We start from the raw sequence: 27299 nt of genomic DNA on the forward strand, positions 1-27299 counted from the left end.
GGTTGGCAGGTGTCCAGCCTTCACTCACTCATAGTGTCCTTCTGGTCTACAGCTGCTCTAAATCATTCTCTTGAGACACTGAAGGTGTATGAACCATTTTGATTGTTTAGGCTGTACAAGAAATAAACAATATTTGGATTTGTTTGTATGACTTAGCAGCTGATAGTGTACATTTCTGTATTTTACATAGATAATGCCAGCACAGGATTTAAACACTGAGTGATCATTGCAGCCAGGCCCAGATTATGTGTGTCAGAGTCCCTGGAGAAGTGACAGCTTTAAGGGATATGTCTCACCTTTCTCTACATGACAAGAATTTGAGGCTGCAAAACAGGTTAAAAATGAGCATGCTGCCATTCAGGCTAGCAAGAGACTTGCTGAGGACAGGGATGTACAGTTGATCCAGCCCCCTCCAGAGTCTAACAGCCTGATCCACAAAAGCTTCTAAATCCTATTTCAAAGCTTGCATTGTCACTCAGCCCTCTGCTGAATATTCTCCTTGGGGTGTTTGAACTTGGCCTTTGGGGAGTTTTGCAAAAATACCTGTCCTTAAAATAGACATACATGCTGTATTGTAAGATCCACAGATAAGCAATGTGCAGCCTGAACATCCGGAGTTTTAGGAACAGCTACAAACTGGGTGATCTCTGGGTACAGGGTTAATACATGAGTGTCTGCAGCTAGGGCTGGGCCTTCCAGCTCCTTCCTTACCTGTGGCCAGCACTCCTCCTGCTGGAAAAAGCTGCAGGCACTGAACCTTGGTGCTTGTGGTGTCAAAGATAAAAGTAAAGCCTTCATCCCATGCTCTCCTCATCCTCCTGCAGTGCCTTTCCTCCAGTTGCTCCAGGGATCCAGAAATGCAGGTTACTGTGAGGCAGGAGCATTTTGAGTTGGATGGACAATAGAAACTGTTGTATGTAAAATGCTCAAGCCAAGAGCCTGTCTCTTGGCTGTCATGTCAAAATTTTCTCTTGGAAAGTTAGTTATGGAATTGCCTGGATGCTTCAGAATAACATCACCTGTGCAAGTGAGCCTTTTGAGAAGTTTCTCCCTTTCAGCTTTCTGGAGCTTGTACAGTACTTTTTCCTGGGACAGATGAAGGCCATAGCCTCCATAGCCCTGCATGAAGCTCAGAAATTAATGTTCTTGAATCCTCTTCAAGCTTACCTGGGAGAAACAGTCTCCTACCAGGAGGGCCTATCCAGAGTGAGCTATCCCCATCTGCTGGCCAGATACTAGCTCAGCGTTTCAGCCTCCTTGACCCAGCTGTGCTGGAAAATGCTCAGGCAGAATTGGGTTGCTTGAGCCATTCTTTCATATCCCTTCCTAGCCACTCTGTGGGGAAGGTCCACGGAGGTGCTGGGCACTCTCTGCCATGCAGGATCATCTGACATCTGTTCAGAGCAGTGATGCAGTAATGTTGGAGAGTATCAGACTCTTCATGGGCTCCATCATTCCAGTTGTCACTGCATTTAGCTGGGGAAATTGCCATTTTTCGGGCCTTAGGGTCTTGCTGAAAACAGGAACAGTGTCGTGGTGGAAATGGATCTGAGAAGGAGGATGCCATTAAAATCACAAGGGTGAAATTGTGGCATCTCGTGAATTTCCAAGAGTGTTGACTGCTGCTTATAAAAGGCAAAACAAGCCATTGTCTCATGCATAGCAGGCTTTGGTTAATATGATCATGGATAACTCTTAATTGGGCTGCTTCAGCTTAAGCAGTGGCTGTGTTTACAATCCAGGGAACGATGCATTTCAGTAATAAATCAGGAACACTGATCCTTATTCTGGCATTGTTTATACAGTCTGATTTGGGAGAGGTTTTTTTCCTCACTCTGCCTATTGTGTTATACAGGATGTTTTCTCCAGTATGATGTTCATTTAGGCTGAAAAGCAATGTCTAAGTGGTGATTCATGCATGGGGTGTATCCTGAAAGATCCTCCCTGGAAATACATCTAGCAGTGCATCTCCACTCCATATGAACAATGCAAGGCTGTGGTTCTCATCACTGGGGAGCTCACAGATAGAGGATGTGTAGATGTGGCCTTATTTGTTTAAGGAACCCATGTCCTCGTGTGACCTGAGGTTTCTTTATTTTTCTTTCCCTGTCACTCAGGACAGTGGCTTTGTTCTCTTAGTGAACAGTCAGAACACATTTTAAAAATAATCTATAGAACAAGATTTAACAACAAAGGCCCATCTGTTTCCAGAAGATGGGAAATGTGTAACCCTGGGCATAATGTCACTTGTCGTATGAATTATGTTCTGTTTATACTGAAGAAATAAAAGAGTTTATTGATGAAAAGGAGGGAGTATAAGGTAACAATAAAATGCAGGCACTCAGTGAATAGCTGCCTTCAGAAAGAGTTTCTGCTGAAGTTCACCAAATCATAGCAGTTTTCCAGCAAAGATGCTTCACATCTGCTGAAGCCCTTTGTCCTGCACATTCTTATGTCTTCCCAGTGAAGGCCACACTCACACAACAGGGCTCTGTCCCTATTGTAAAAGTCATATAAGCTCCTGATTTTATGACATTCATGCAGTAGAGAGTCCAAGTTTTTCAGCTCCAGGTACAGGGGTGGCTCCTGTTCTCTGAGGAGCAGATTTAAGCCTTCCTCTCTACAGGAAAACAAAGCCCAAACATTCTGCCATGTCCCGTAGTGATTTAGGGAAGACTTTTCTTCCCTAAACCAATGGATATCCCACCCAGGTTGACTTTCCAGATGGAGAGAGGGCTCACTTGCTGCTTCTGTTTCTGCAGGCCCCTTGGAACACGTTCACTTATCTCTGCCCTTTGTCACCACGAAGAACAAGGAGATCAACGCCACAGCAGTGCTGTGGCCAAGCCAAGTGGGAACACTCACTTATGTCTGGTGGTTTGGGAACAACACAGAGGTTTGTATTCCTGATGGACTGAGGTCAAAGTAACCCTGGAGGAGCGCTCTGACAGAAGAGGGAGGGAGAGAGGGATCTGGGAATGCTTCTACGTAGTCACATATGCAAGAAAATTATAAACCAAATACTGAGATACTAATGGGCCTTGGAGGTAATGACATGGAAATGTAAGTAGTGCTTTGTGTTTGTGGCTGTGACTTAGCTGCAGGGTTTATGTCTATTTCATGCAAGGTGCCAATAGCTTTCTTCCTTAATTCCATCCAAGGTGAACAAGTTAACCAAAATCTGGAAGAGTTTCTACTGTTTCTCTTCACCCTCCTTTCTTCAGTAACAAGAAGAAAAAAAGTAGGGGCTTTTGGAAGTCTTTTTTAGGAAAACAACCTTTCAAGCTGAAACTGTTTTATATCTGGAACTGACCTATGCTGAGCCCAAGCACCCTATGCTAAACCATATGTGCAAAAGGACCTTATTATCATGTGCTACGGGTATGAAATGGTTCCCAACACACCTCCCTGCCCCAGGGCTCTGCTCAGATATGAGAGTATCATCCATCACATTCTGCTGCCTCTGTGCTTGCAGCCCTGGTAAATCTGCATAGACATTAGAACTGTTACTTCACATATAATTGTGGCTAAAGTACCCAGAAACCCTAATTAGTTTCTGAGGGGAGAGGTTGTCATGGATTTTGTAGAGCCAAGAGGGACTTTCATAATCACACATTGTTCTCTTCTGTATAATTCAGATTGGAAAGTTTGATCAGTACCTTCTCCATTATTTAACTTTTTGTGACCGGGGCAGGACCTGACTTTTTGTTGTTGTTGTTGTTGTTTTGCATTAATAATTTTCCTCAGATGATAGAAAATGCACTGCTTGTCCTTCTGACCATCTCCTTCAACTATTTCCCCACAGCTAATTATTCTGAGCTTTGAACTCATGCACCGTGTTTGTAGTCTGAATTTATCTAGTCTGGGATTCAAGCTGTTGGATCTTGTTATGCCTTTTTGTGTAGATTAAAGAACTCTCTGTTCTATCAGCAATCATCTCCCCCTAGAGGTACTTAGAGGCTGTGATTGTCACCTTTTAACCTTCCCTCTGATCTCCTAAGCTCCTAAGTGATCAGGGTTGGTCTAATTCTGTTCTCATTGAAGCGTGAGTTTCACTATAGACTACAATGGCAACAGTTTGACTTAATACTGGGTGCTTTGAAGATCTCATCCAGAAGTCATTAACAAGTGAAAAGAGAAGTTAAGGCAGAGTCTGCTGGAGGACACAACTCATTGATGAACTTGTTCACAGCTGAAGGGATCTCTGTCCTCTCAAGCATTAGCAATTAACAAAAACGATGTGTCTCTATCTAAGGATAACATGGGACAGCAAATGTGAAATCTTAATTTGGCTGGTTTTGTGACAACCCCCTTGAGTCACCTTAAATAAAGCACTTACAGTAGATTTAGGAAAGGAGGCTGCTACCTGAGCAGTGAGTGTTGCAGGACTTTATATCAGGATCTGGGCCCCTCTGGGGAGTGAGAAAAGGTGGGCATTTTAACACGGGATCCAGAGCAACCAACATGCCAAGTGGAAAGGAAGCACTGGAATCTTACATAGCTCCTATGGAAATTATAGGTACCTTACTCTGAGCTTCAGGAGAACATCCCTGTCTGGGATTTGTGTGCCCTCCCTAGGAAATTAGCTGCCATGTCACAGGGCCCTTCCTGAGTCTGAAATTTCCAATCTGGAACTAACTCCTCAAACCATCCCAATAGGTTAGAGAGCCAAACTCATTTTTGCTTTTCCTTTCCAGCCAAATTAACTGAATTTTTCCTTTTATGATGTATTTGCAGCCACTGATCACATTGGAAGGGAGCATCACATTCACATTTTCTGTGGAAGGGATGAACACCATCACTGTTCAGGTCTCAGCAGGAAACACCATTCTTCAGGACACAAAGACTATTGCAGTGTATGGTGAGTTCTTCCGCTTTTATTTCACACAGGATTCTCCATACTCAACATTTAGAGAGCCAGGATAGTTGGCAGCAACAAGAGGTCTTTATTCCAGAATGCTTTGAGTGAGATTATAAATTGAATTCCAGTGTTACCAGTCCAGTGTAGTATCTCTGAAGGCCACTGATTGACATTAGTGCAGACTGACATGATTGCAGAACATTGATCTCCTTCCCAGAGCCCTCTGCATGTGCTCCATCATTCTTTGATCATCCTACATGATTGTCAAAATGTTAGTTTATTTTGTAAGCTGGTTTTCCCCCTTCTTGGCCAGCAGAGGCCTCTTAACTCACACAAAAGCTGCTCAGCTTGAAAGATAAATCAATGCTGTGTGCTGCAGTTCTGCACAGAAATCTGCACTAATTTGACATTGTTCTCACGTGTCAGAAGCAGTTAGGGCACAGAAATACCATAGAGTGTAGATGGAGCCTAAAACCCACTGGGAATCCCAGTTTTAGCTGATAGTGATCAACGTGGGCAGCTCTGTTAACAGCAACAGAGATTAGGTACATTTTCCAAGGCTAGTCCTCTCCCCATATTTATCCCTGTTCCCTTCCAATTAAGATCTCTAAGGTTTGGGGCACATCTGTGAGAGCCCAATCATAGCTTCCTACACAGGGTGTGCCTGCTCCAGAAGTCAAATTGAAGGTAACAATTTACATTCCCAACACAGCTCCCTTTGCAGTGCTATTCATCCACTCAAGTAAGGACTGATCACTTTTTCCCTTCCAAGGCACTCAAGTGATGAATCTCTGAGATTCTCCACATCTCTCACTGAGTCTCTCAGGTGCACTGCTGGATTTCCTCACAGTCTGTGCACCATCTGCAAATTGATTAGGCAAAACACGAACTGCACCAGGTTTCACAAGGTTCTGCCCTCTCATTTGGCATTAAGGCATTTCAGTCTGTACTCACCACTCTGCCACTGTATCTGCAGAGAAATTTCAGTCCCTGAGGTTATCGTTCTCTCCAAACCTGGATGACTACAACCCAGATATCCCAGAGTGGAGAAGGGACATCAGCAGAGTAGTCAAGAGAGCTCTGGTGGAGGTAAGCTCTGTGCATAGCCTGTTTTACAAGGGTTCTGGTTCCTGATTTGTCCCTTCATTAGCCCTGGATCAGCTGTTATCTCAAGATGTCTCTTTGTTTCCATCACCCAGAAATGGAGAATTGACAGTGTCTGAGGCCAGCATCCTAAATTCTAGACAGGTGAAATGGTCTCATCCTAAGACAATATGGTGCCCAGAGTCAGCCTTCAGTGTAAAGCAGCACTCTTCTAATGGAATTGCAAATATGCTGTAGAAAACTTGTGAAACTAAAAATTAAACAATTATTGCTACACAGAAGAACACCACAGCAAGTACTTTAAGTCCTTCATATAGCATGAATCTCACAGGGCAGGATTGGATGCTGGTTTTCTCTGAAGTTCCTTCTTTAACCGTGGAACACAATGTCACAAAATATTCCAGTGTAGCTGAAGATTTGCATTTGAAATTGAGGATGTAATAAGAGTTAGAAGAGATAGCTGGGGTTTCTCAGCTCAGTAGAAAAATAGTGCAAGAAATTATTTGAGATAGTGTTTCTGTTTTTTTTAAAATAAAGATTCTCAGATTTTGAAAGGACAAAAGTCTTGTTGATGTTATTAGCAAGCTTAAGTGTTATTTGTGGCATCATCTGTGCAAAAACTCTACAAAAACTGTACTAATCAGGTGCACAAAACTGTCTGGATTGTTTCTGAGATTTTTTTCTGAAATTTTGTTAAAAGACATGAGGAAAGGGAAAAAAAGAGCATTTTTCTGGAGCTTTATCTTCTGACGTATTTATGTCTGTATGAAGTATTCAAGGATCCATTTATCTTCAGGATGAATTTTCAGAATATAAACATCTCAATAAAGCAAAACCAAACCATAAAAAAAGAAGAATTGTAAAACCACAGTACCAAGGCTACATTCCAAAAGCAGAGCAGTGAAAACACAGAGTCTTTTTGTTATTTGATTGAAAAAATAAAAATTGATAGCTAATTATCCATCTTTATATAGCTAAATGATTCACCTTAAACAAGCCTTTGTGAGAAGTTCCTGTAAAAATTAAAGATAAACCCAGCAGATTTCTACAGCAATTAAGTAAAAGGTATAAAAATGAGTCAAATAACTAAATAATTCAATAGGAAATTATAGCTGTGCTATAGAATTTTTATGAACTTTAATAAAAGTATTGTATTCTTATTACAGAATATCATCAGACCAGGATGAAATTCTGCCTACAAAATTATAGTTCTGTACTAAAATCTGATCTTCACTCTGAGTAGGGATAATTTCACATTATCATAAAATATCCTATTTCTTGTTTTGATCATAATTATTTGCTTGCATCATTGGTTTTCTGATTACTGTCTCCCACTTCTGAAAAAAAAAAATATTGTTCCCAGCCTCTGAAAATGAAGGCAATACTGTGTCTTTCTTGACACCTTAAAGCAACATGTTAGGCAAGCACAAATAATGTAAGCCCTGGTTTCACCAAATACTTGTAAAGAATGTAAGAAACCTTTCTATATTTATAAGGGTTTTTCCTAAATCCACTTTACAAAACAAAGCAAAATAAAATAAAGGGAACAAAGCCAGATGCTTTTCCTTGGTGTATGGTGGAGGGGACTCCACAGGGTTTTCTCCAGACTGTCAGCAGTCACACTCGGGTTATCCATAGGACAGGCTCAGAAAATGGTGATTTATGATCAGTTTTGCTGACCCTTTGTCCTGCATCCACCATTTCCTCCAATGAGCTACTCCTCCATGTCTTTGCTCCTGGAGTACCATGGAGAAGAATTCCTGAGATTTAGGTCCAGTTAATGTCTGAGAGGCTTCCAAGTCCTTACTGCAAGGGAATCTCTGTGGTGCATCCGTGATCTGTCCTTGTATCTGAAGGCACTTTTTCCCCACCTCTTTAAAAGTGACCAACTAATTTCAGCACTTGAAAACTTCAGGTTAAATCAAAACTTTGAGATTTAAGTGCCTTTGGTGGATAACTCACAACAGAAAGGCAATGGAGGAAGATTCATCAAATTATGTTTCTCCTTCCTTTGGCTAACAAAACTTCCTGAGGGCCAAAGTAGGTCCTTTTCTGGATAATAACTCAGCAATCTGATTGTGTAGCATCAGCTAAAACATGAGATTGGAGATGACCCTAGTATTAATGCCTTTAGGGTACTTTTTTTTCTGAATTTTGTCTAATGTGTCAAAATCAGGGATAATAAAGTCCTAACTTAAAAATTTCAGCCAACAAGATGTACAAGATACACCCTACATAGTAAAAGTACTGTGATGCCTTAATGAAGCATTCAGCATTCAGTTCCATCCACACTGTTTCTCTCTCCATTATTTCTCTGTATCAGGCGACAGGTATTTCCAGCAAGCACGTTCTGGTTGCAGTGCTCCCTGGCCTGCCCACGTCTGCTGAACTCTTCATTTTACCATATCAAGATGCCACAGGAGAAAAAAAAAGAACAGCAGCAAACCTAGAGCAGGTATCGTGTACATTACTTGGAGAACTGTATGTGCATGCATTTCTGTGTCTGTGTATGTATATGAGATATATATATCTGTATCTATATGGGATTTGTGTATGGTTAAAACTGACAATTATGGTAGGAATGCATCTGATTCACTGGGGTACATGTACCCGTTGCATCCTCTTTAGGTTTTTTTTTTAATGTTTCTATTTTTTGGGTGGGTTGGTTGTTTGGTTTGGGCAGGTTTTTTGGTTTTTTCTTTCCCCAGCATTGGAAACAGGCTTTGGAGCTGTCTTTAGGAGTTTAGATGCCCATTTGTGTTCCCTTCAAAGTCTTGTTTACTACATGGAAGCAGGAAGAAAGAAGGATTTAGGGGATGACTCCTGCCAACAGGAACTGTGGAGCAAAGTTTCTGACACTGTCAAGAGTCTAGAAAGCACTGGAGGACAGAGCTGCCTGGTAAACCTGGGCAGTTCATTGGTTTAAGGCACAGGCATGGGATTGGACAATCTGCCTGCCTTCTTCATGGTGCTGGAAGTGGGGCTGAGCCACTGTGCATTGTTTTCTCTGTGAACAGCTGAAATAGGTTGTGATGACTGAAGGATTCTGTCTCTCTGCAGACCCAAAAGGTCCTGCCAACTAGATGGGCCTAGCAGGATTGTAATTAAAAGATAAAACATTATGCTGGGCAAAAATCCTGAAATGACATAGAATTATAGAGTTGTTAAGGTTGGAAAACACCTCTAATGCCATCGAGTTCAATTGATAACCTAACACTCCCATGTGCATCCTCTTGTCTCATAGCTCCTTTGCTGCCTCTCAGCTTATTAGCTCAGATTCCAGGGGCAAAGGTAACTTTGGCCCTGAGGGAAGCACCACCGTAGCTCTGCCTTGCACATTCCATGTCCATGGCTCAAGCCATGTTAACTTAGCCTCACACCTCCAGGTCACCCATATTCTGAAGCTTTCCCTTGCTCAGCATTTCTAGCTGTCATCTTTTCTTTTGACAAATGACCTTCTTAAATTTTCACCTCCCAAGTAATAAACAAAAAATATGGAGATTTACTGCTCTGAAAAATCTTTCCTTCCTTTTCTCCTTCATTTCCCCTTCTCCTAACTTCCTTCATAAATTGGCAAGGAAGCCAGTCCATAAACTTTCAAATTTACATCTGACCCAGCTCCCTTTGGGCACTCAGCAGCTTCTCTTTCTCCTTCTTTTTATGCCTCTCTTCTTCTCTCCTGTAAAAACAGAGTCTTTGTGACTGTGGGAAAGGAAGCCCTGGCAATGCTCTCATGGCCCTTTTTATGGACAAGAAGAAATGTCATTTTCAGTGTAACTCCATCAGCATCTCTGGCATCCTGCGGGGTCCAAATGGTAACCTTTGGAGGAGAGATAAACTGTTTGCCATTTGCAGCCAGCTCTCTTCTTTGAAAAAACCCAGGATGGTCAGAATGCTTTTGTTTCTGGTCTGTGGGTGCTGCATTCCTCTTCCTAGTAACTCCAGTAGAAAATGGTGGGGTTTTCTGTGAGAACTGCCCAAGGGCCACAAAGGGAGTCTCTGCCCTCTGCTCTGAAGCATATTCTGATACTTCTCCTGTTTTGTCATCTGTTTTGCCTGTGATCCTTCACTATGCCTTGCCCAAAGTGTCTCAGAGCTCATTCCACAGCCTCTCCCCGTGCTTGAGGTTGCTGGGATGAGTATTGGGAGCAGATGTTTTTGATGGCTACAGCTTAAGAAGCTTAAGTTGCTTCTGAGGTACTTCTAATGCATTTGCTCTTTTCTGGTAGGAATAGAAGTCTGTTTTGTAGTTGTGGGCTAAGGAATAAGCTATTCAAAGGCACGTACGTGAGCTTGCCAGCTTGCAGGTGCAGACCCAAAGGAGTTACAGTTCTGAATTATGTTTTCTAATTTAGAAGAGAAACTTCCAAGTGTGCAGGGAATAAAATGGGAATAGTTTACACAAGTAGTGCAATGGAAAAAGGTTCCTTAAGGAAGCACTTCATTACAGAGGTTCCTTTCTTCATCACCTGAGCTAGACCACTGCTCTGCCATGGGTAACCATGAGGGGTGTATGTGGTTTCATGGACTTTCACATTTACCAGTAAATCTCATTCATATTTAATAACCATGGGAGGCTTACATTTTGCTGTTTCCCCTTGAGGTGGATTAAGCTGTTCTGTTTTTATCTAATACATACTTATTTGGCTTTGTAAACATACTTTTAGGTCCCTTTGTCCAGCCACTTGTCTCTAGGTACATAATTCCCATTGATTTCAGAGGCACTTAGATGTCCACAATGCCTTGACAGTCTAGGTCTTGGTTTCCCATTTATCAAAGTCAATAACACTCCTTTGTGCCACTCATGTTTTATGAGTCTGAACACAGTAGGCCAGGAGTAGTGGGACTGCAGTAGTGCCTCTCTTGACAAATGTACATTTCCATGCAGTTTTCCATGAGGGTAGTGCATTTATGTCTCATCTGTCTTTTAGACTGTGGTTAGATGGTAAATATCATTTTCTTCCTCACTTGATGCATCACTTTCATACAATTGTCCAATATTTTTTTAAATGTATACATAGAATCAATTATTGTCATATCTGTTTCCATTTAGAAATGTGAACTCTGCATTCCTAATATTTTCCATTGGAGACTAAAGTACCTTTAAAAGGTTTGACTGCTGTTGACAGCCAAAAAAAACTGCTACATCTGAGTCTGGGGAAGTTTCTCAATGTGCAACATAGGACAACTTCACCTAATACATAAGTACAAAAAAAGTGCTTGATCCACTCCACTTTCTGTAGTCAGTGCAAAGTTATTCTTCACAGTTTCCTAAAAAATCAAAAGGCCTTTTCATCCTGCAGAATCCCAAAACACATTTGCAAAATCTTGTATTTATCACAGGAATATTGTGTCCTTTTTTCCCCCCCTTTTTTTTCTTTTTTAATTGGGTCATTTGATTGCTCTGCTTCATTGGTAGTCTGTCAGTAGCTGAGGACAGACTACCACCCTGCTTAAAAATATAGAAATAATTGGCAGTTGTCAAACACTGGTCTTTGATTTGCATGCTATGACTGCAACAACACTGAAATATCCCAAATCTTGCAAAAACAGCCACCCAGAATTGCCACTGGCCACTTGGGCTGGAATGCAGTTGTCACACCATCTTCATGGATGGGCTTGGTGAATTTGATGATTACAAAATTCAGATCTGCTAAATCTGAAATAAACACAAATTTCTTCAGTGAAGGACAAATCTCTAATAGTAACATTTCAATGAATTGAGTTATTTTTAGCACAAATACAGTTCAAAATGAATGTTCAGTAGGAAAATATTGTAATCAAAATTCAGTGGAGGGCAGTTGCGATTACTCTTCATTTCAGTGTATGGTTTTACTCAGTAGGAGGATTCTGAGGGGTTACCTTTTATTTATGCATTTCACAAATTATCTTCTTTCCATGTTGTTTCCTAGTGGGGGATTTTTCTCAAACATAAAAAATGCATTTTATTTTAGTAAAATGAAATGTAAGCAGAAGGTACATGATAATTCTGAAGTGATGTTTTCATATCAAGAAAAGGTTTCAGTGTTATCCTGAATTTCTCTTTACTTCTCCATTTGGTTGCTTTTCACTGGCCTATTCAAAATTACTGTAAAAGTATGCAAAACAGGGGTAGGAGCAAATAGTTAATGACATTTGAGGCCATTAATATTTTCTCTGAGAAAAGCTCTCAGCAAAATAGCACGATGGAGACTTTGGCAAATGGTAACATCAGCTGGTTGGTAGCCAACTGTACTCAATGTGTTGCAGCTGTGGCCAGTGTCTGTATCCAGCCAAAGAGATGGGAAATGACATGGATGACTGATTATCAAATGGACAGTGATGAACTGCAGAGATTAAATACCTCTTGTGAATTTGAAACATTGACAGTGGCATTCAGGAAGGCTGTAAGGATTTACCTCCTGGGATTCTTTCCTTAAAGCAGATTTAGTTTTGCATCTGCTTCTTTGCAGCTGATGGAGCTTCTGTCTTATTTTAGAGTTTGGGGTTTTCTTTTGTCCACCCCCCTCAGCTTTAGTGTTTCAGTGTACTTGCTTTCAGTACTTTTCTTTCCTCTAATGTATTTCAGATGTGCCCATCACCAAAATACTTTTAGCAACAAGATCATGACAGTGAATGCCTTCAAATCTTACAGAAAATTGTGCCAATCAGTCCTGGAAATTAAATTCCAGGTAGAGGTTGATATATAGGGTAAATTATCTAATGTTTACGAGGAGAGATTTTTTTCAACATCTGTGCCTTTAAACGAAGATCAAGTCTTCCACTGGTACTTAGGGGAGGTTGGACAAGTATTAAGAAGTAGAGGCAGATGAGGAGAGGATGGAATAATGTGAATCAAAAGACCTTGTACCAGGGGCTTTTTTCTTTAACCAGCTTTTCTTAGTAGCTGCTTGTGTGCTATAGGAGAGGCTGTGTAAATCTCTTGTCTTAATACCTTTGAGTTAACTCCTGCCACGTGATTATCAGCCCTCTCTCCCTCATCTTTTGCTCAGTGTACAGAGCAGCCCTTGATTCTCAAGGCTGTTTTTGGTTGCCTTTGTTCATCAAAAGTAGATCCTGGCTTTTATGTCCAGGTCTCTGGGTTCATATCTGCTGTTCCATTCTTGTCCCAGAGTAACCACAGGAATATCCTCTACCTCGTGCTCTCACAGTGTCCCTGGATACTCCCAGCAGCTTGAATTTAGCATCTTCCATTAAAGATGTGCAGAAATTCCTCCTGGAGCCAGGAAGTCAGTGCCTGTGCTCTTTTCAGTGCTAAGGCAAGCAAGCTTTAGAGGCCCCATGTGAAGTGTCCAAGGTTATCCAGGGCAAGTGGCACAGTTTAAAGTAATCCACATTGGCCCCACTTCACTTTCCCAATGCTGGTTCAAGTTTCTTCCTACTAAATCAATGTGCCTAATTCTTTCCTTAGTTGTTTATTGATTTGCTCAATGAATTGAAGTGTAGCACTCATTAGTTGAGATCTTTACACAGTATCTATAAAATTATCAAGATTCTTAGCTAGTGCATACTGGCACAGTTGAATCACATTCAATTAGTCTAAAATAATTTACACCAGGGGTTTCAAAAGTCAATAAAGGTATGGGAAAATGCCCTTCTCAGTGATAATTCTACTTCTTGGTTCACATAGTTGTTTTAGAGTCCTAAATCTGACAAAATGCTAAGAGCAGCCAAATTAATTTTTGTTTTGTTCCATTTTTAAATTGGAATCTCTTTTTTTTTCATTCACAAATTGTCTGTTATTATTATTCATTATGTGTCCTTTGATGAAAAATGATACATGAAGAATAGTTCCTATTACTGAATTATTTTTGCACATCATGCTTAATTCTGCAAATGAAGCAGATAAAGTCAATGAGGCTCAGTTAAGGACCAAAACTAATTTTGAAAGCTAATTATTTTCACAAGAGAGACTCTTGAAGACTATAAATTAAGAGGTTGCTATTCTAAGAAGTTTTGTCTTCAGCTAAGTTAGTTGCATCTCCGGGAGGGAGAGATGAAGAGGGGGAGGCCTGAGGCCAACCTGTTCTTCAGATGAAGGTCTGGCTGTTCAACTGGAGTTGTGTTGCTATTTTTGAAATGGGTCAAAGTACTTTGATGTTTCCTTTTCTGCTTTTTAAACCAAAATGCATCCATGGTATCACTTTGAGTGCAGAAGTAAAGGGAAGCACAAACCCCAAAATGTTCACCATTGAAACCTTTTTATTACCTCAACAACTGAGATCAGCCTTTTTGTGGAAATTTAATTCAGAGGCACTATATTAATACTGCAAACAAGTCAAGTCAGAACCACTCCTAGATTAAAGTCTGATAACTGAGACAGAAAATAGGCTTGAAGGCAGAGGAGTCTCCAATCTCCAATCTCAAAGCAAATGTCCTGATTGACCTCTCAGTGCATCCTTGGGACCATGTGAGGACCACAAACTTTGCCAGTTCCAGCTTTGGAGGGCAGTGTCCAATCCCAATGTAAAATTTGATCCTTGAGGTTTATGCAAGCTGCTCACTGACCTTAAATACTGCCTTTTTTAGGCCATTATGTATGGTTTCTATTTCAGATAATTTTTAGGAGTACAGAAATGCATTTTCTCTCTGTGTATCTGTTTTGAAGAGAATGTTGTTTCCTACATAAAGAAAAATAAAAATATTGTACCAAACAAGCAAACATTTTAAAAACACATCTGAATGCATCTGTTCTTCTCTCAGACGTGTGTGTCAGGAATCTCCAGAGCTGCCTGAGGAAGGAAGATGTCTGATTCTTACTAGAATTCCTGGCACTTTGAAGATCTTAGGCTGCTACTCACTTTTTTAACTTGTTCAGATTCCATAAAGACCAAGGCAAAAAAAAAAAAAAAAAGCTGTACACAAAAAGCCACTGGGAGAACATGTAATTAATCAAGCTGAGGAAATATGCTTTATACTCTGCACAGAATGAACAGTGTTGCTGCCAGTTTTGACACTTTGTGTATAGTCCTGGAACAGTTACTGCTGTTTCAAGCCTCTGCTGAGACACTGATGGTCTCAGGCAAAAATTATTTTAGTCTGAGATGAATTTGTACAGGATGTTATACAATGAAGCCCTCATTCATAATCAAGTAAGAAAGCAATACAGTAATAATAAATTCGAGTTGTGGCTCTTTCTTTCTTTTCCTTACTACTTTACCCTTACTTCCTCTCTCCTTCATGTTTTTTCTTTCCATTGGCCATCCAGACAGGAATACCTGTTGATTTTTCTCTCACACATCAGCCACAGCACCTCTCAGCTGCAGTTTTGCCTCTTCACTCAGTGCCCCAGGAGCCTGCAGGCAGGCCAGGGGTGCCCAGATTTGGCAGTGCCCAGCCAAATCTCTTGTACCTTCTCATGCTGACTTTCTCCAGATTCTCCCATTCTTCCATTTTTTGCCCAAATCCTTGAGGAAGCCATTCTCCAGTGCCACATACAACGTTTGCTAGCTGCAGACTCAGTTACATCCCACTGTAAGCCTCTGCTGTATAGAAGGCATCATGTTTGTTTTCTACCTCTGCTCTTTCCCTGCCATGTTGTGCAGGTATCACAATGTGTTGAAGAGGAATGACACACACTGTGGTTGTCTCCTTCCTTTAGTTTACTGTCTCATATTTGCCTTTTCTTTTTTTCCTCCCAGAGGCTCAGCTGCCCCAGCAGCATCAGGATCTCAGACCAGAAAGGAAAATTCCTGCAGGGTTATGGGAGAGAGCTGTTAGGTTTTATGTAGGACTGGATACAGCCAGGATGACACTTTCCCCATTAGTTCCATGAGCCATTAAGGTACCTGGCTAACACCATATCAATCTGCATCTGTTGCTCTAGTTTTAGAGATTAAAAACTTTTTATAGTTGCCAATCTTGGTTATTAATATGCTCAAATCCTTAAAGAGGGCTATAATTTGCTTCCCAGGCATTCTTCATGTACTGCACATCTTTGTGTCACCATCCCTGCTGCTCTGAGCTCAACAGATGGCTCTTTGAATGCAGGTGGTATTTTTTTCTTGCTATTGGAAGAAATATATTTATTGCTCATTCTGGCACCCATGAAATAAATTGTAACTTTAAAGAGATATATTTAAAAATATAAATAAAATGCCAGTAAGAGTTACTGCCAAATTGATATTGGACCAAAGGCACATATTCAAGTGATCAGCAGCCAGAAATGAAGTGTATGAGCCAAGAGTATTGAAAGAACCATTAAGAATGTTAAAAAAATAAAAGAAGCAGATAAATCTCATACTGTGATGAATGATAGCCAAAGAACATCTAATCATATCTGGGTAGAATTTACTGAAATAGCTCAACCAGGCAAAAATGAAGAACATGAAAAAGATGGTGTAAAAATTATTGGAATGTTCTTTTTTCTGACAATTTTTCATTAATCTTCAAGAAGGAATAAGGATTTATTTAAAACAAATTGAATTAAGTGGTGAGCACTAGAATACGATTCCACTTGATCTTGGTATGATTACAAAAACACATTCTCATCAACTGCATAGTATAGGTTATGGCAGATGTTGTGTTTCCAGTTTTCCAACCACCTCTCCCTAAATAAGCCAACCTGGAGAACTGTGACTGTTCAATTGGAAAATTGATCTCTGCTGTAAGAAAATGTGAGATACATGAAACGTCAGGCAAATGAACGTACAAAAGACACACAGCAAACTGTCAACACCATGTCTGTAGGCTTCCATTCCTTGATTAATCTATCTAGATTTTTTGGTTTTAATGCAACAAGCCTGAAACTTCTTGCATGTAATAATGTGTGATGTGGAAAAAAGTGGATCTGTGCTCATTGCAACAAACTGACTTTAAAAAAAGGCATGTTTGCCAACAGATTGGACCACGGTTTGGCTCCTTTACTGTACAAATACAGATTTCACGGGGTCTTATCTCAGCAAATGCTCATCTTTTCTGTTGTGTCCTTAAAGGAGGAATAATCTGCTTCATTTCTGCTCTGTTGATGTCACCAGTTACGGAAAGATAATCTGGTGATCTGAACGCTCTGTGGAATATCTCCCCCATGAAAGAGAGTGGGTTATGAATTTAACCCAGAAGAAGAGATGGAACATGCATTTTGTTTAAGCCACATTCTGTAGTCAGTTAACACTTCCAGATTCAAGCTGGTTCTGGTACATATTTAAGGATTAGGGAACAGCTGTCTCAAATCTCAGTGCTGGATGAAATGAAATTTGCTTTTAGAACTTGAAAATTAACTTCAAGCTGTGGCAAGGATCTAAACCATTCATTTTTATTCAGGTGTATCACATGTTATGAACATCCTCTAAGAGCATGGAACTGGCCACTCAACAAACAAGCAGTTATTTATTAGGAGCAAGTGTTCATTAACAACTGAAAAGTTCCTTTTCCCTTGAAGAGTGAATGAATTCACTGATGTGATGTTTCTGGCTGGTCCTGTGGCCACTTTCACATGAGGGTGGAACGTTCCCTTGGTGCCCAATTCCCTTTTGCTGCTGGGCTGCTCTCACAGAGGTGTGACTGGGCACCTTGTTGCTCAGTCAGTGCTGACCATACACAAACCACTCTGTCCAAAATCCTTCATTGTGAGGTGATAGGAGTCTGTGCTCGGAAAGTCTGCAAAATCTTTCCTTTGCCAGCAGAAACAAATTAACAAATACCGTTTTTTGGTTTGTTTGTTTGTTTTTGTTTTTTCGTGGTTTTTTGGGGTTTTGTTTGTTTGGTTTGGTTTTTTTTTGTTGGTTGGTTTTTTCCCTTCCCAGATTTCAGAAACACTGATCCAGAAACTGAACCAAAACCTGGTCCATTTTGAGTTGAAGCCAGGAGTTCGAATCCTTGTCCATGCTGCCCATTTAACAGCAGGTGAGTATCCTCTCTCTGTGTGTGCCTTCTGTGTTCCTCTATATCACAGCAAGCAATATATCAATGGTAGTAGTGTGCTATCAGCTGTATTCTAAACATTTCTTATTTTTATATCACAATAACAACACAGTATATGAGCAGACATTAAAATGTCTGCTCTACCTCACCTTTCTATATCATGCCAGAAAGATATAATGGCTTTTTTGCATTTACAGCTAATCCTTTTGTTTTCCTAGGTGCAAGAATTTACTGTTTTTTTGGAAAAGTGGTATAAGTAGCAGCAGAAGTGTGCATTTCTTGGTTATCTCTGAAATATTCAATAGCTAAGCAGCACCACGGCATTTTCAGCCTGGGTCCCACAGTGCTAAAGTTACCTGCTAGCCTTGGATATGTTCAGATATTCTAGAGTCAGCAAAACAAACATTCAAAGCAACTAAACACTGCTCAAGGGTTGTTCAGTATGAAAGACTAGAATCAATATAGATATGCACAAAAATAAGATCAGGCCGTTTGGACCTTAACTAATCCTATTTCAAAATAAGTCATCTCCAAAGTCCTGATATTTAATTGCATATGTCACTGTCTATTCTGCATGCTAAAAACTCATTTCACAGCACAGGTCCTACTGAACAAGAGATGGACACCCCAATCCATACTCTTAGGAGTTCAGTTTCCCCAGGCACTGCTGATAATTCTGATCAGTTGGTACCAGATTCTTTTGATAACTTGCAAACTTAAACCCTCAGTTCATTTGTACCAGCAAACTGCTCTCCAAAAACTTTTTGTGGTATGAATGGATTTTCCCAACCAGATGTCAGTCCATGTGCTGCCTTGTAAGCAGTAAGAAAAGAGAGACTATTAAAAAAAGGGTGTAATGTGACTGCATTTAAATTCCCCCAAAGGCCTGGGGTTTCCAATATTTCATTTTTCCTAAGCAGAGCTTTATAGTATCTGTCCTGAGAATATTGCTGTATGTTTCTGCTTTCCACTAGCTGTGGAGCAGATGGGCAGATGCTTATTTTTAGACAAGTTAGAACCAAAAGCATATAATGTCAGCCTCAAAAATAGAGTTATGTGCAATTGTTCATAATTTTCACCAAAAATGCATGTTTTTGTTTGTATTTACACACAGACACCAAGAAGGAGTACTTTTTGTCCATAACAGATGCAAACACTATTTTTTTCTGTAAGGCAGGCTTTGTTGTACTTTCTCAAAGCCACTGGTGAGTGATTGCTGTAACTGGACTCACAATGTCCTATAGGAACCCTATAGGATTTTTTCTCTTGCAGAAACAGGATTCAGTGAGAATGCAAAATGAGCTTGGATGGCCAAACTATGTATTAAAAACCCAGAGAACATCCACTGTGAGGTCTTTGAGGGATTATGTCTCCTTAACAAGCTGCAGAGGTCATGTTCTCCATCTAAGCAAAAGGCCCAATATCATGACACCAAAAGTTGTGAATAGTTCAAAATTTGACAAAGAGCCACGAGAGACTTACTTCTCTGCTGAAAGCTATTGTTTTGGTTGTTAGAAAATAAGAACTGGCCTTTGGAAATCCAAGCTTTTATAAAAAATTAAATAAAATGAACCAGGGAAACTTGGAACACAGCACAATGCCAGAAGCAACCCTTGGAAAACACATTCCCAGGGGATGCACGTGCCCAAAGGTGCTGCTCTGGGCTATCTTATCCCTTCTTTCCCAGCCTTTTCACTGATTTTGTTCTGGACTCTGGTAGCTATGGGCTGTAGTTGGCTGAACCACAAAGCTCAATGTGTTTTTGGAAGTGTACACACAGATACCTGTGTACAGCTACATTTATGATGCATGCCTAGATGCACATTTATGTTCCCCTCTGTGTGTGCCTGCCCATGCACAGCAATATTTTCTGCAGCAGAGGAGACCTGCAGGGAGCAAAAGTGCAGGTATCTAAAGTAGCTTGGAGTGGACATTCAAGCAGAGCCTGTAGAAATTACTCTGTCTGTGTGTGTGTGAGTGTGAGTGTGTGCATTCCCTGGAGCACAGAGAATGACAAGCGTTGGCCTCAGCACATTCCAGACTTCTTTCTTCTTTGTTCAGACCACACTGGAGGAAGGATTAATTTATGGCAATTATAGACAACAGATTGTGATTCATTCATCATGTTCATTCCTTCTTCTCATGAGATAAGAAAACAAACCAATGTCCCCAACCCAACAGACAGCAACTTCAACTCTAAGGCAGAGGAAAACATGCCAATATTCCTCACAAAGCAGTTAAATTGCTGTTTATTACTAGGCTCTCAGTGCAGCATTAGAGAGGAACATTGAGTGATGCTGAATCTGAATAGGCTGGAGAGCCACTTTGTCATCCCACAGAGCTGCAGAGACCCACAAAACACAGGTGGAGAGGGGACAGAGCAGAGATGTGTGAGGAATTCATAATAATGGATCCTTTCATTCTGGATCCTGCTAGATGTGGGAAGGGGAAGATTTTTCACTTCTCTTTGTAAGTTTTGGGTTTATCAGTCTGGATGTGAAGCTGAAAATACATGTGCATGTGTTGTGTGTGCCTTTGCTTGTGTGAGCCTGTTGCCTTGTGTCTTCTGGCTCTGGTTTAGGAGGGGTCTGTTCAGTGCATGTGAAGAGGTGCAAGAGGGGGAGGATGTGTTTGGCAGCAGTTCAAGTTGAGTTTGACTGCTTTACAGAGGAGGGCACTACCTGGGCCATGTTCTGTGTGTGAGGATGTGTTTGCTCCTTGTTGGGGCACAGCTGGAGCTCTGTGTCTGTCTGCAGTACAGAGTCTGCAGGAACAACTGACTCCTCTGCTCCTAGATGTGAAACTGCTTGGAGGCTCACTGCCTTCCTGTGTATGTGTGTGAGAGTGATGGAAACTCTGTTTAATGCCATTCACTTTGTATTTTTGGGAAATCCATGCTTCTGGATGGGTTGGGTGGCCCTGTTTTGGGAGGGGTTATGGCAAGATGGTGACCAAAACTCTGAGGAGAAATACAGAGAGGCTCTTTAATTAAGATTGGTTTTGATGTGTTCACGGTTTTTCCTTGAATCTGAAAGAAAGTCCTCTAAAGGGAAAGCTGTGGAACTTCACATAAAGGGGTATGTTGAGCACTACAGGTGATCTGAACTTGGGTTTCTTCCCAGGTGCATTAAAAAGGGAGAGAAGCCCAGGAGATATGCAGACCTGCTAAAAATGCAGTAAGAGGGGAGAATGAACTGTATTTCTGGAGGGAGCAGCTTTCACTTGAGGCTGGAGGTGGCTCTAACCCTCTCCTCTCTTGCAGCTCCCCTGGTGGACCTCACTCCCAGTCACAGTGGGTCAGCCATGCTGATGCTCCTCTCTGTTGTTTTTGTGGGACTAGCTGTGTTCATCATCTACAAGTTCAAAAGGTATGACCTCCCCTGAGCCACCTCCTTCTCTCCCTTGCTGCCTTTTGCTGAGGTGTTTGGGGTTTGTTTGCTGGGTTTTCTTTTTCTGAGAGAGTTGTTTTTTGGTTTGTAAAAGCTGATACTACATCATCTGCCAGAGTACCACACAATGATGGTTTCTGTTAATGTTTTAGGAAGATTCCTGGCCTTAATATATATGCACAGATGCAGAATGAAAAAGATCAAGAGATGGTCAGTCCAGTCAGTCAGAGGGAAAGCATACCTAATGTCCCTCAAAGTGAGCTGATGAGCCCTGAGCAACTAGTAGATGAGAAGTTGGAAGTCCACCCCATAGGTAAATAACTTGCAGCATCCTGCAGCTGGTCAGACTCCGACTTATAATTGGCTAACCTTTTTCTCAGCCTCCCCTCTTCCCATATTCCTGCACAATCCTCCTCCCATTCTCTTCTGCTGCAACGTTAGTTTTGCTACAGGAAACCTTCTAACTCTTCCCTCTCCCTCACTGCCATGTGATGAAAGGGAGGGGAACAACTTTAGGCTTTTTCTCTCTCCTAGTTGCTCTACGTAGATCCCCTCCCCTTCTCAAAAAAATCCTGCTGGCAATGTAATTTATTTTGCTGAGGCTGATATAGTTGTGGGGCTAAGCCCCATAGCCAGAAGAACTGATGAAGCTCACCTGGAACATGGAGGTGAGCAGGTGATTAGGTAAGTAATATCTAAAAGCTAAATATCTGCTGATGTTTTGACTCTGTGCTGTGCCAGACTCTGCTGCCAGCAGCAGTGTTAGTCTGGCTGATTCCCAAATAAACTGAGTAAAACCTGGGATCTCAGTATTGGACAGCTGGGTTTATCCTCAGGCTGACTTCTCTCACAGGCCTATGTGTTTGATTATTTCCAAAAGCAGGCTTTTTTAGGACCTAAAGTGAATAGATTTGGGCAGAGCATTCTGGGATCAGTCTGTTTTCTGTTACCCTGGCTACAGTAGAAGTACTGGGACAGAGCAGGGAGGTTTCAGTCTGGAGACATGTTCTGCTAAAGCCAGGACTGCTTAGGCAATGCTCAGCTTCATTCATGAGGGGACAGTTCTGCAGGTCCAGACTGGAGGTACCCCTGCAAATAAGGACATGCACCTATTTTAGAGGAATTAAAGAGAAAAGGCTGCCCAGGGATGTTGTGGACTGTCCTTCTCTGGAGATACTCAGAACTCTCCTGGACATAATCCTGTGCAACCTGCTCTAGGTGAAATTGTTTTAGCAGGGGGGTTGGACTAGATGTTCTCCAGAGGTCCCTTCCAACCCCAACTATTTTGTGATCTGTGACTTAGGCAGGAGTGAAGCACAGTTGCAACTGAGATTCCTTATTTGCACAGTTTCATCAGCCTAAACAAACCTTAGGTCTCACATGAGGATGTTCCTAAAATCTATTGGAGTGTTTGCTAAAGCAGGCTTGCAGTCATGGCTGCTGCAAGAGAGGAAACAAAGAAAAGGACAATTAAAAGGGGGAGTGTGATGTGCTAAAATTGCAGCCTGTGAAATAACCTGGGAGGAAAAAGGAGAAAGGCTCTTGATGAAACTGATGTCTAAACTGGAAGCACCACTGCAGTCAATGCTGATCTCTCCTAACCTGTTCACTAGGGAGATATTTTAGCTATTAAAAGCTTTTAAGCAGCTATTCATCAGCAGACCTGGACACTCCTGCATAGCAGGACACAGGATGGAGTGAGGGGACCAACCTTCCAATGTGGTATTCCCCATACAGAGCAACCTCAGGCCACAGTCCAGAGCCCAAGGAAAGGAAATGCAACCAAGGTAGTCTGGACAGAGGACTTCCAAAAAGCTTGTGGATCACCAAGAGATTTCAAGCCAAGACCCAGAGCGGTGGGTCCTAAACTTTAACAATTTTTTTTTATGTTTGGTTTTCATGTTCTTGTTGTTTTTTTTCCCCCCTAAAAAACCTCCAAGGCAAAATTGCTGTAAGATGCTAAGAGAGAAACACCCAGTTTCAAGTCAGGAACTCTCTTTCTGGAATTGTTTGAGCTTTGGGCTTTGAGCTTCCCCTTTCTAAAAGAATGCAGTGGTGGTGGTTCATGTTTTCACAGGTGCAAACTGCAGTTTCAGACTGCAGTGGCAAGGGTCAGTCACTGCTGGCTCTATGCAAGGTACCTTCAAAACTGCTCTTGCTGGTGATGGAAACTTAAACCCTAGAAGGTTCCAGGATAAGAGAAATCAAAAGCAAATTTTGGGGGTAGGTTTTCATTTGGTGCATCTATAGCATTTCTGTCTTTCTATAACAGCCAGAATTTTATATATTTTTCAGTAGCTGTGCTACTGAACACTGCATTACACCAGAAATTGGCCCTTTACAACTCCTTGGTTTGCACCTGTGACTGCACGATCGAGCGCTAAAGTTAAATGTGTGAGATACACAGACTCAATTATGTATCAAAAGGAATCAGTCCAACAAATTTCCAAAGAGTGTTTTTCCATCCTGTCAGTGAGATGAATGAGAAAACTGAATCAGAGCTCATTGACAAAATGAGAAGGTCTGGATCTAGATGTGAACAGAATAGAAAGTGCAAAGGTACTCTCCTATACAACCACCTCATCTGTTTCTGGAAATCAGCAATTTCTTTTTTAATGAGTTTTCTTTCTTTTGGGAAAACAAAGCAAGACTGTAATTGGGTGTTTCTCTTTTGTATGCTTGTTCAGAAACCTTTTTTTTTTTCATCACCTTTGACTAACATTCAGGGATCCTGCCTTGGAGGAATCAGAATTAATGTCCCTGCATCATTTAATTTTCTCTCCAAACTCTGGCAACAAAACCTCACTTTCCTATTTTCTGGATGAATGTGGTTTAGGCACTTCTTTTGCAAATGCAAAGGTTAAGGTTATTTATGAAATCTCCAACACCTTATCATTGCAAATGAGTTACACATTTCCTCTGAGGACCTCAACCCCTCCTTTCCTCCACCCCTCTGCTCCTGCCTTTCCCTCTACCATGGGTGAATCATCTTCATTAGCAAAAGAACAGGACATCATCTTCAGTGTTTGAATGACAAGAAAATATTTCTGGAAAGAATGTGTCAGTCTGGAACAGCTGAATCCCAAAGGCAATCAAGGTGATACCTGCAAGCATCTTCCTTGACTAAATATGCATGTTACTGACTTTTATTTTGTTTTTGCCACAGGAAGTATTTCCACAGCTGCTGAGCCCCAGAGCACAAAAGAAATCCCTACCTATGTAAATGGTTGAATTGAGGACACCAACATCTGTATCTAAAAAAAGGAGGAGATCTCACTGCATTTGGACTTTTTAATTCTTCAGATGACAAAGGGTTTTTAGCTTTAAGCCTGTGCATGTGGACATTATACTGAGACCATAGTGGAACTGCATTGTACAGGTGTTCAATTTTAGTGGGGGTGGGGGGAGAGGAATTGGTACCACTATTCACCCCTGAGGCCCTTCCCCTCACCCTTTCACTCTCTTTTTTCTGATCTGTCTCTAATTTGTAGAAAATTCATAATGATATAGGCCAAGAATATGCATGGGGGAGGGGGGTCTCTTCTTTAGGGAGAGGGGTGGGCTGGGATGTGGGGGGAGAAGGGCTGGGGCAGTGGGAGGTGGGAGGGAGTGTTTAGGGTTCTTGGCTTTAGGTTTAACTGCTCTTTTAGCACTTTGGGCTGCGGGAGGGGTAACCGCTCCAGCAGACTTCTGTAGGACACACACACACACACACACAAAAAATATCACACTGGAGTTTTAAGGCACTGAAAATATTCTTGGTCAGTCTGGTTTATCTCTCTGTTTGGACTCTGCCCTTCGTTCCTCTAGCTGCAGCTGCTGCCCGTGCCCCACCCTGCGAGGAGGCTGAGTGTGAGTGTGGGTGATGCCAACTGCGAGGCCAGGCTCCTTCCTGAAGAGCTTTCTTAGCTGCTCTCACCAAGGCAGTGCCATGGGAGGGTAATGTTCCCTCCTAACCCCGAACAGAACAGATCAAGCATGCATTACAGGCAGGAGGTTATTGCCAGCAAGAACTTACTGAACTTTGTGCCAGCCTTACACCTTCAGTTTTGGCTGAGAGAAAGCAACACCCTCAGCTCTGTGTAGTGCTGATGGCTGAATTTGTCTGGGGAAGCCCCAGGAGATCTCTGCCTTTTCAAAGTCACCCAAAGGCCTGTCAGGCTTTTGAAATGCACCTTTTCCACAGAATAGGGAGCAGGGAAAGGTCTGTGCACAGTTTTCCAATGGCTTTCTTTGGCACCCCATTGGTTGCAGATCTGTAAGCTCCTGCCACTGTGGGCAGAGAAGGGAGAATTTGGCTTGAGGTTGTTGCCGTGCATTTTGAGCCTCAGTACCACAGGACCACTCTTACACAAGATTTGAATTCTTATAAATAACTTAAGCTTGTATTTTACCCTGCAAGTGGAAATGAGGCCTGTAGGACACGTTCACACTGGCTGTGCAAGGGAACAGCAGGAAAGTAGGATTAGCACATCTCAAACAAGTCCTCCAAAGACACTGGTTAGCTGTGTGAAGCCTAGCCCATGGTCATTACAACTGTTGATTTCCAACCCAACTCAGGTAATTAAACCTAGCACCAGGATTTTGGTTTGGAGTGTAAAGACAGAAATACTGTAACCAGTGTACACTTGACTAACTCTATTAGGTGGAGAAAAGTAGAGGCCAGCTCATAATCAGTGAGGCATTTTGTAGGAGGCACCCTGATTGCTGACATAGGTGGGTTTTGTTCAGTAGACATTGCCCATGGCAGCCTGAGTCAAGACCAGGAGAAATCAGCATGGTAAGTGTGGCCCAGAGTCCCAGGGCAGGGATTTGGTGGTGGTGGCTTTGAATTTCTCAGTCACAAACTGGGCACAGACCTAAATCAACCCACTTGCTGGCAAAAAAAAAAAATTATACCAAGGACATTAGGCCCGTAGTAGTTAAAGGATAATCACAGTACAGAGTCCTCTGCCTCCTTCTGCAGTTTCTCTGAGGACTGGTAGAAACACAGCAGTTTGTATGGCTTTGCTATTATGTTTGCAACTACAGCTTTAAGAAAGATGGGAAAGTTTTGGCTGCAACTGTATAATAGTCCCCACTGAAGTCCAACATTAGCCAACTTATTTTTATAGTAAGCCAATCAAAAAGTTTTCTTATAGTGTTGGAACTATTTCTAATTTTAAAATTACTTTTTTTGATGTACTTTTTCATCTTCTTTTTCCCTTTAGTTAAATACAATGTAGCGTAATGTATAATTGCTATTGTTTATTGCTTTTACAGTCATATTTATTAAACAGATTATGTCTCTAAATGAAGGCCTATGGTTTTTTTGCTCATTCTAGCCTCTATCCCTGATAGGTATCAATAACAGTATTAAAACAGGAGGTAGTTGATAACCTAAAGAAGATATAGATACTCACAAATGGGGCAAAATACAGTTCCTAGAAGCAAGATGCCAATATAAAGGTAACTTTCTCAGTCCCTGATTTTTATGCTTTCCAAACAAGCAATGGCTCTGAGCAGTTCCCTGGAACTCCAGCTTCATTTCCTGTCCATGCTTATCCTTCCCCATACAATCTCTGTTAAATGTTCCTTTAAAATATATTTTTTTGGCTCTGCTTCTGCCAGCACTGATGAAGGAAAGTCTGAATTATTAGCATTACTGATTAATTTACATGTGAATAAAATGAAGCCTAGGAAGTTTCTGTCAGCTTGCCATATGGTACTGGATGCTTGTTCCTGAGAAAAAAAGGAAGAACACAGAACTCAGGATGCAGCCACCTCTTATAACAGGTTCAGTGCTCTTTTTTTGTACCTCAGGATCTGAATTTATGTGTGCACATAAGTGGGGTTTGGGTATCCTCAACAACCAAGGCTATGTTATGGCACAATACCAGTCCAGGAGTCCTGGGTTTTCTCATTGGAGGAGGGAGTAGTTTTCAGTCCTGGGCAGACCCCAGTGTAATTAACAATTATTAGCCTAGAGTGTTCAAGTGGACACTGCAGCCTTCTCCATTCAGGCTGGAATGGCCACAGTGCAGGTGACTCACTGAGGTGTGTGAAGCCTTAATCTGCTTTAATAGTTTAAGTACCCACCTGAA

At 41.5% G+C, this 27299-nt stretch overlaps 1 protein-coding gene across 3 annotated transcripts in view; it reads left to right on the forward strand.

Annotated features, from left to right (window-relative positions):
- SORCS1 (sortilin related VPS10 domain containing receptor 1) overlaps window positions 1-26509 on the forward strand; it is a 259953-nt gene extending 233444 nt beyond the window's left edge. The window contains exons 20-28 of one of the 3 annotated variants that reach the window (XM_054637006.2): window positions 2763-2896; window positions 4738-4861; window positions 5838-5950; window positions 8289-8420; window positions 17710-17809; window positions 21090-21195; window positions 21369-21529; window positions 22954-23072; window positions 24383-26509. In XM_054637006.2, coding sequence (XP_054492981.2) covers window positions 2763-2896; window positions 4738-4861; window positions 5838-5950; window positions 8289-8420; window positions 17710-17809; window positions 21090-21195; window positions 21369-21529; window positions 22954-23072; window positions 24383-24439 — 1046 coding nt within the window. In that variant the 3' untranslated portion in view covers window positions 24440-26509. The remainder of the gene's footprint in view (window positions 1-2762; window positions 2897-4737; window positions 4862-5837; window positions 5951-8288; window positions 8421-17709; window positions 17810-21089; window positions 21196-21368; window positions 21530-22953; window positions 23073-24382) is intronic. The other 2 variants (XM_054637007.2, XM_077182900.1) reach the window with 2 other exon arrangements.
- The last annotated feature ends 790 nt before the right edge of the window (window positions 26510-27299 follow it).

The sequence above is a fragment of the Agelaius phoeniceus genome, chromosome 9 (genome assembly GCF_051311805.1).
Source record: "Agelaius phoeniceus isolate bAgePho1 chromosome 9, bAgePho1.hap1, whole genome shotgun sequence".
Classification (NCBI taxonomy): domain Eukaryota; kingdom Metazoa; phylum Chordata; class Aves; order Passeriformes; family Icteridae; genus Agelaius; species Agelaius phoeniceus.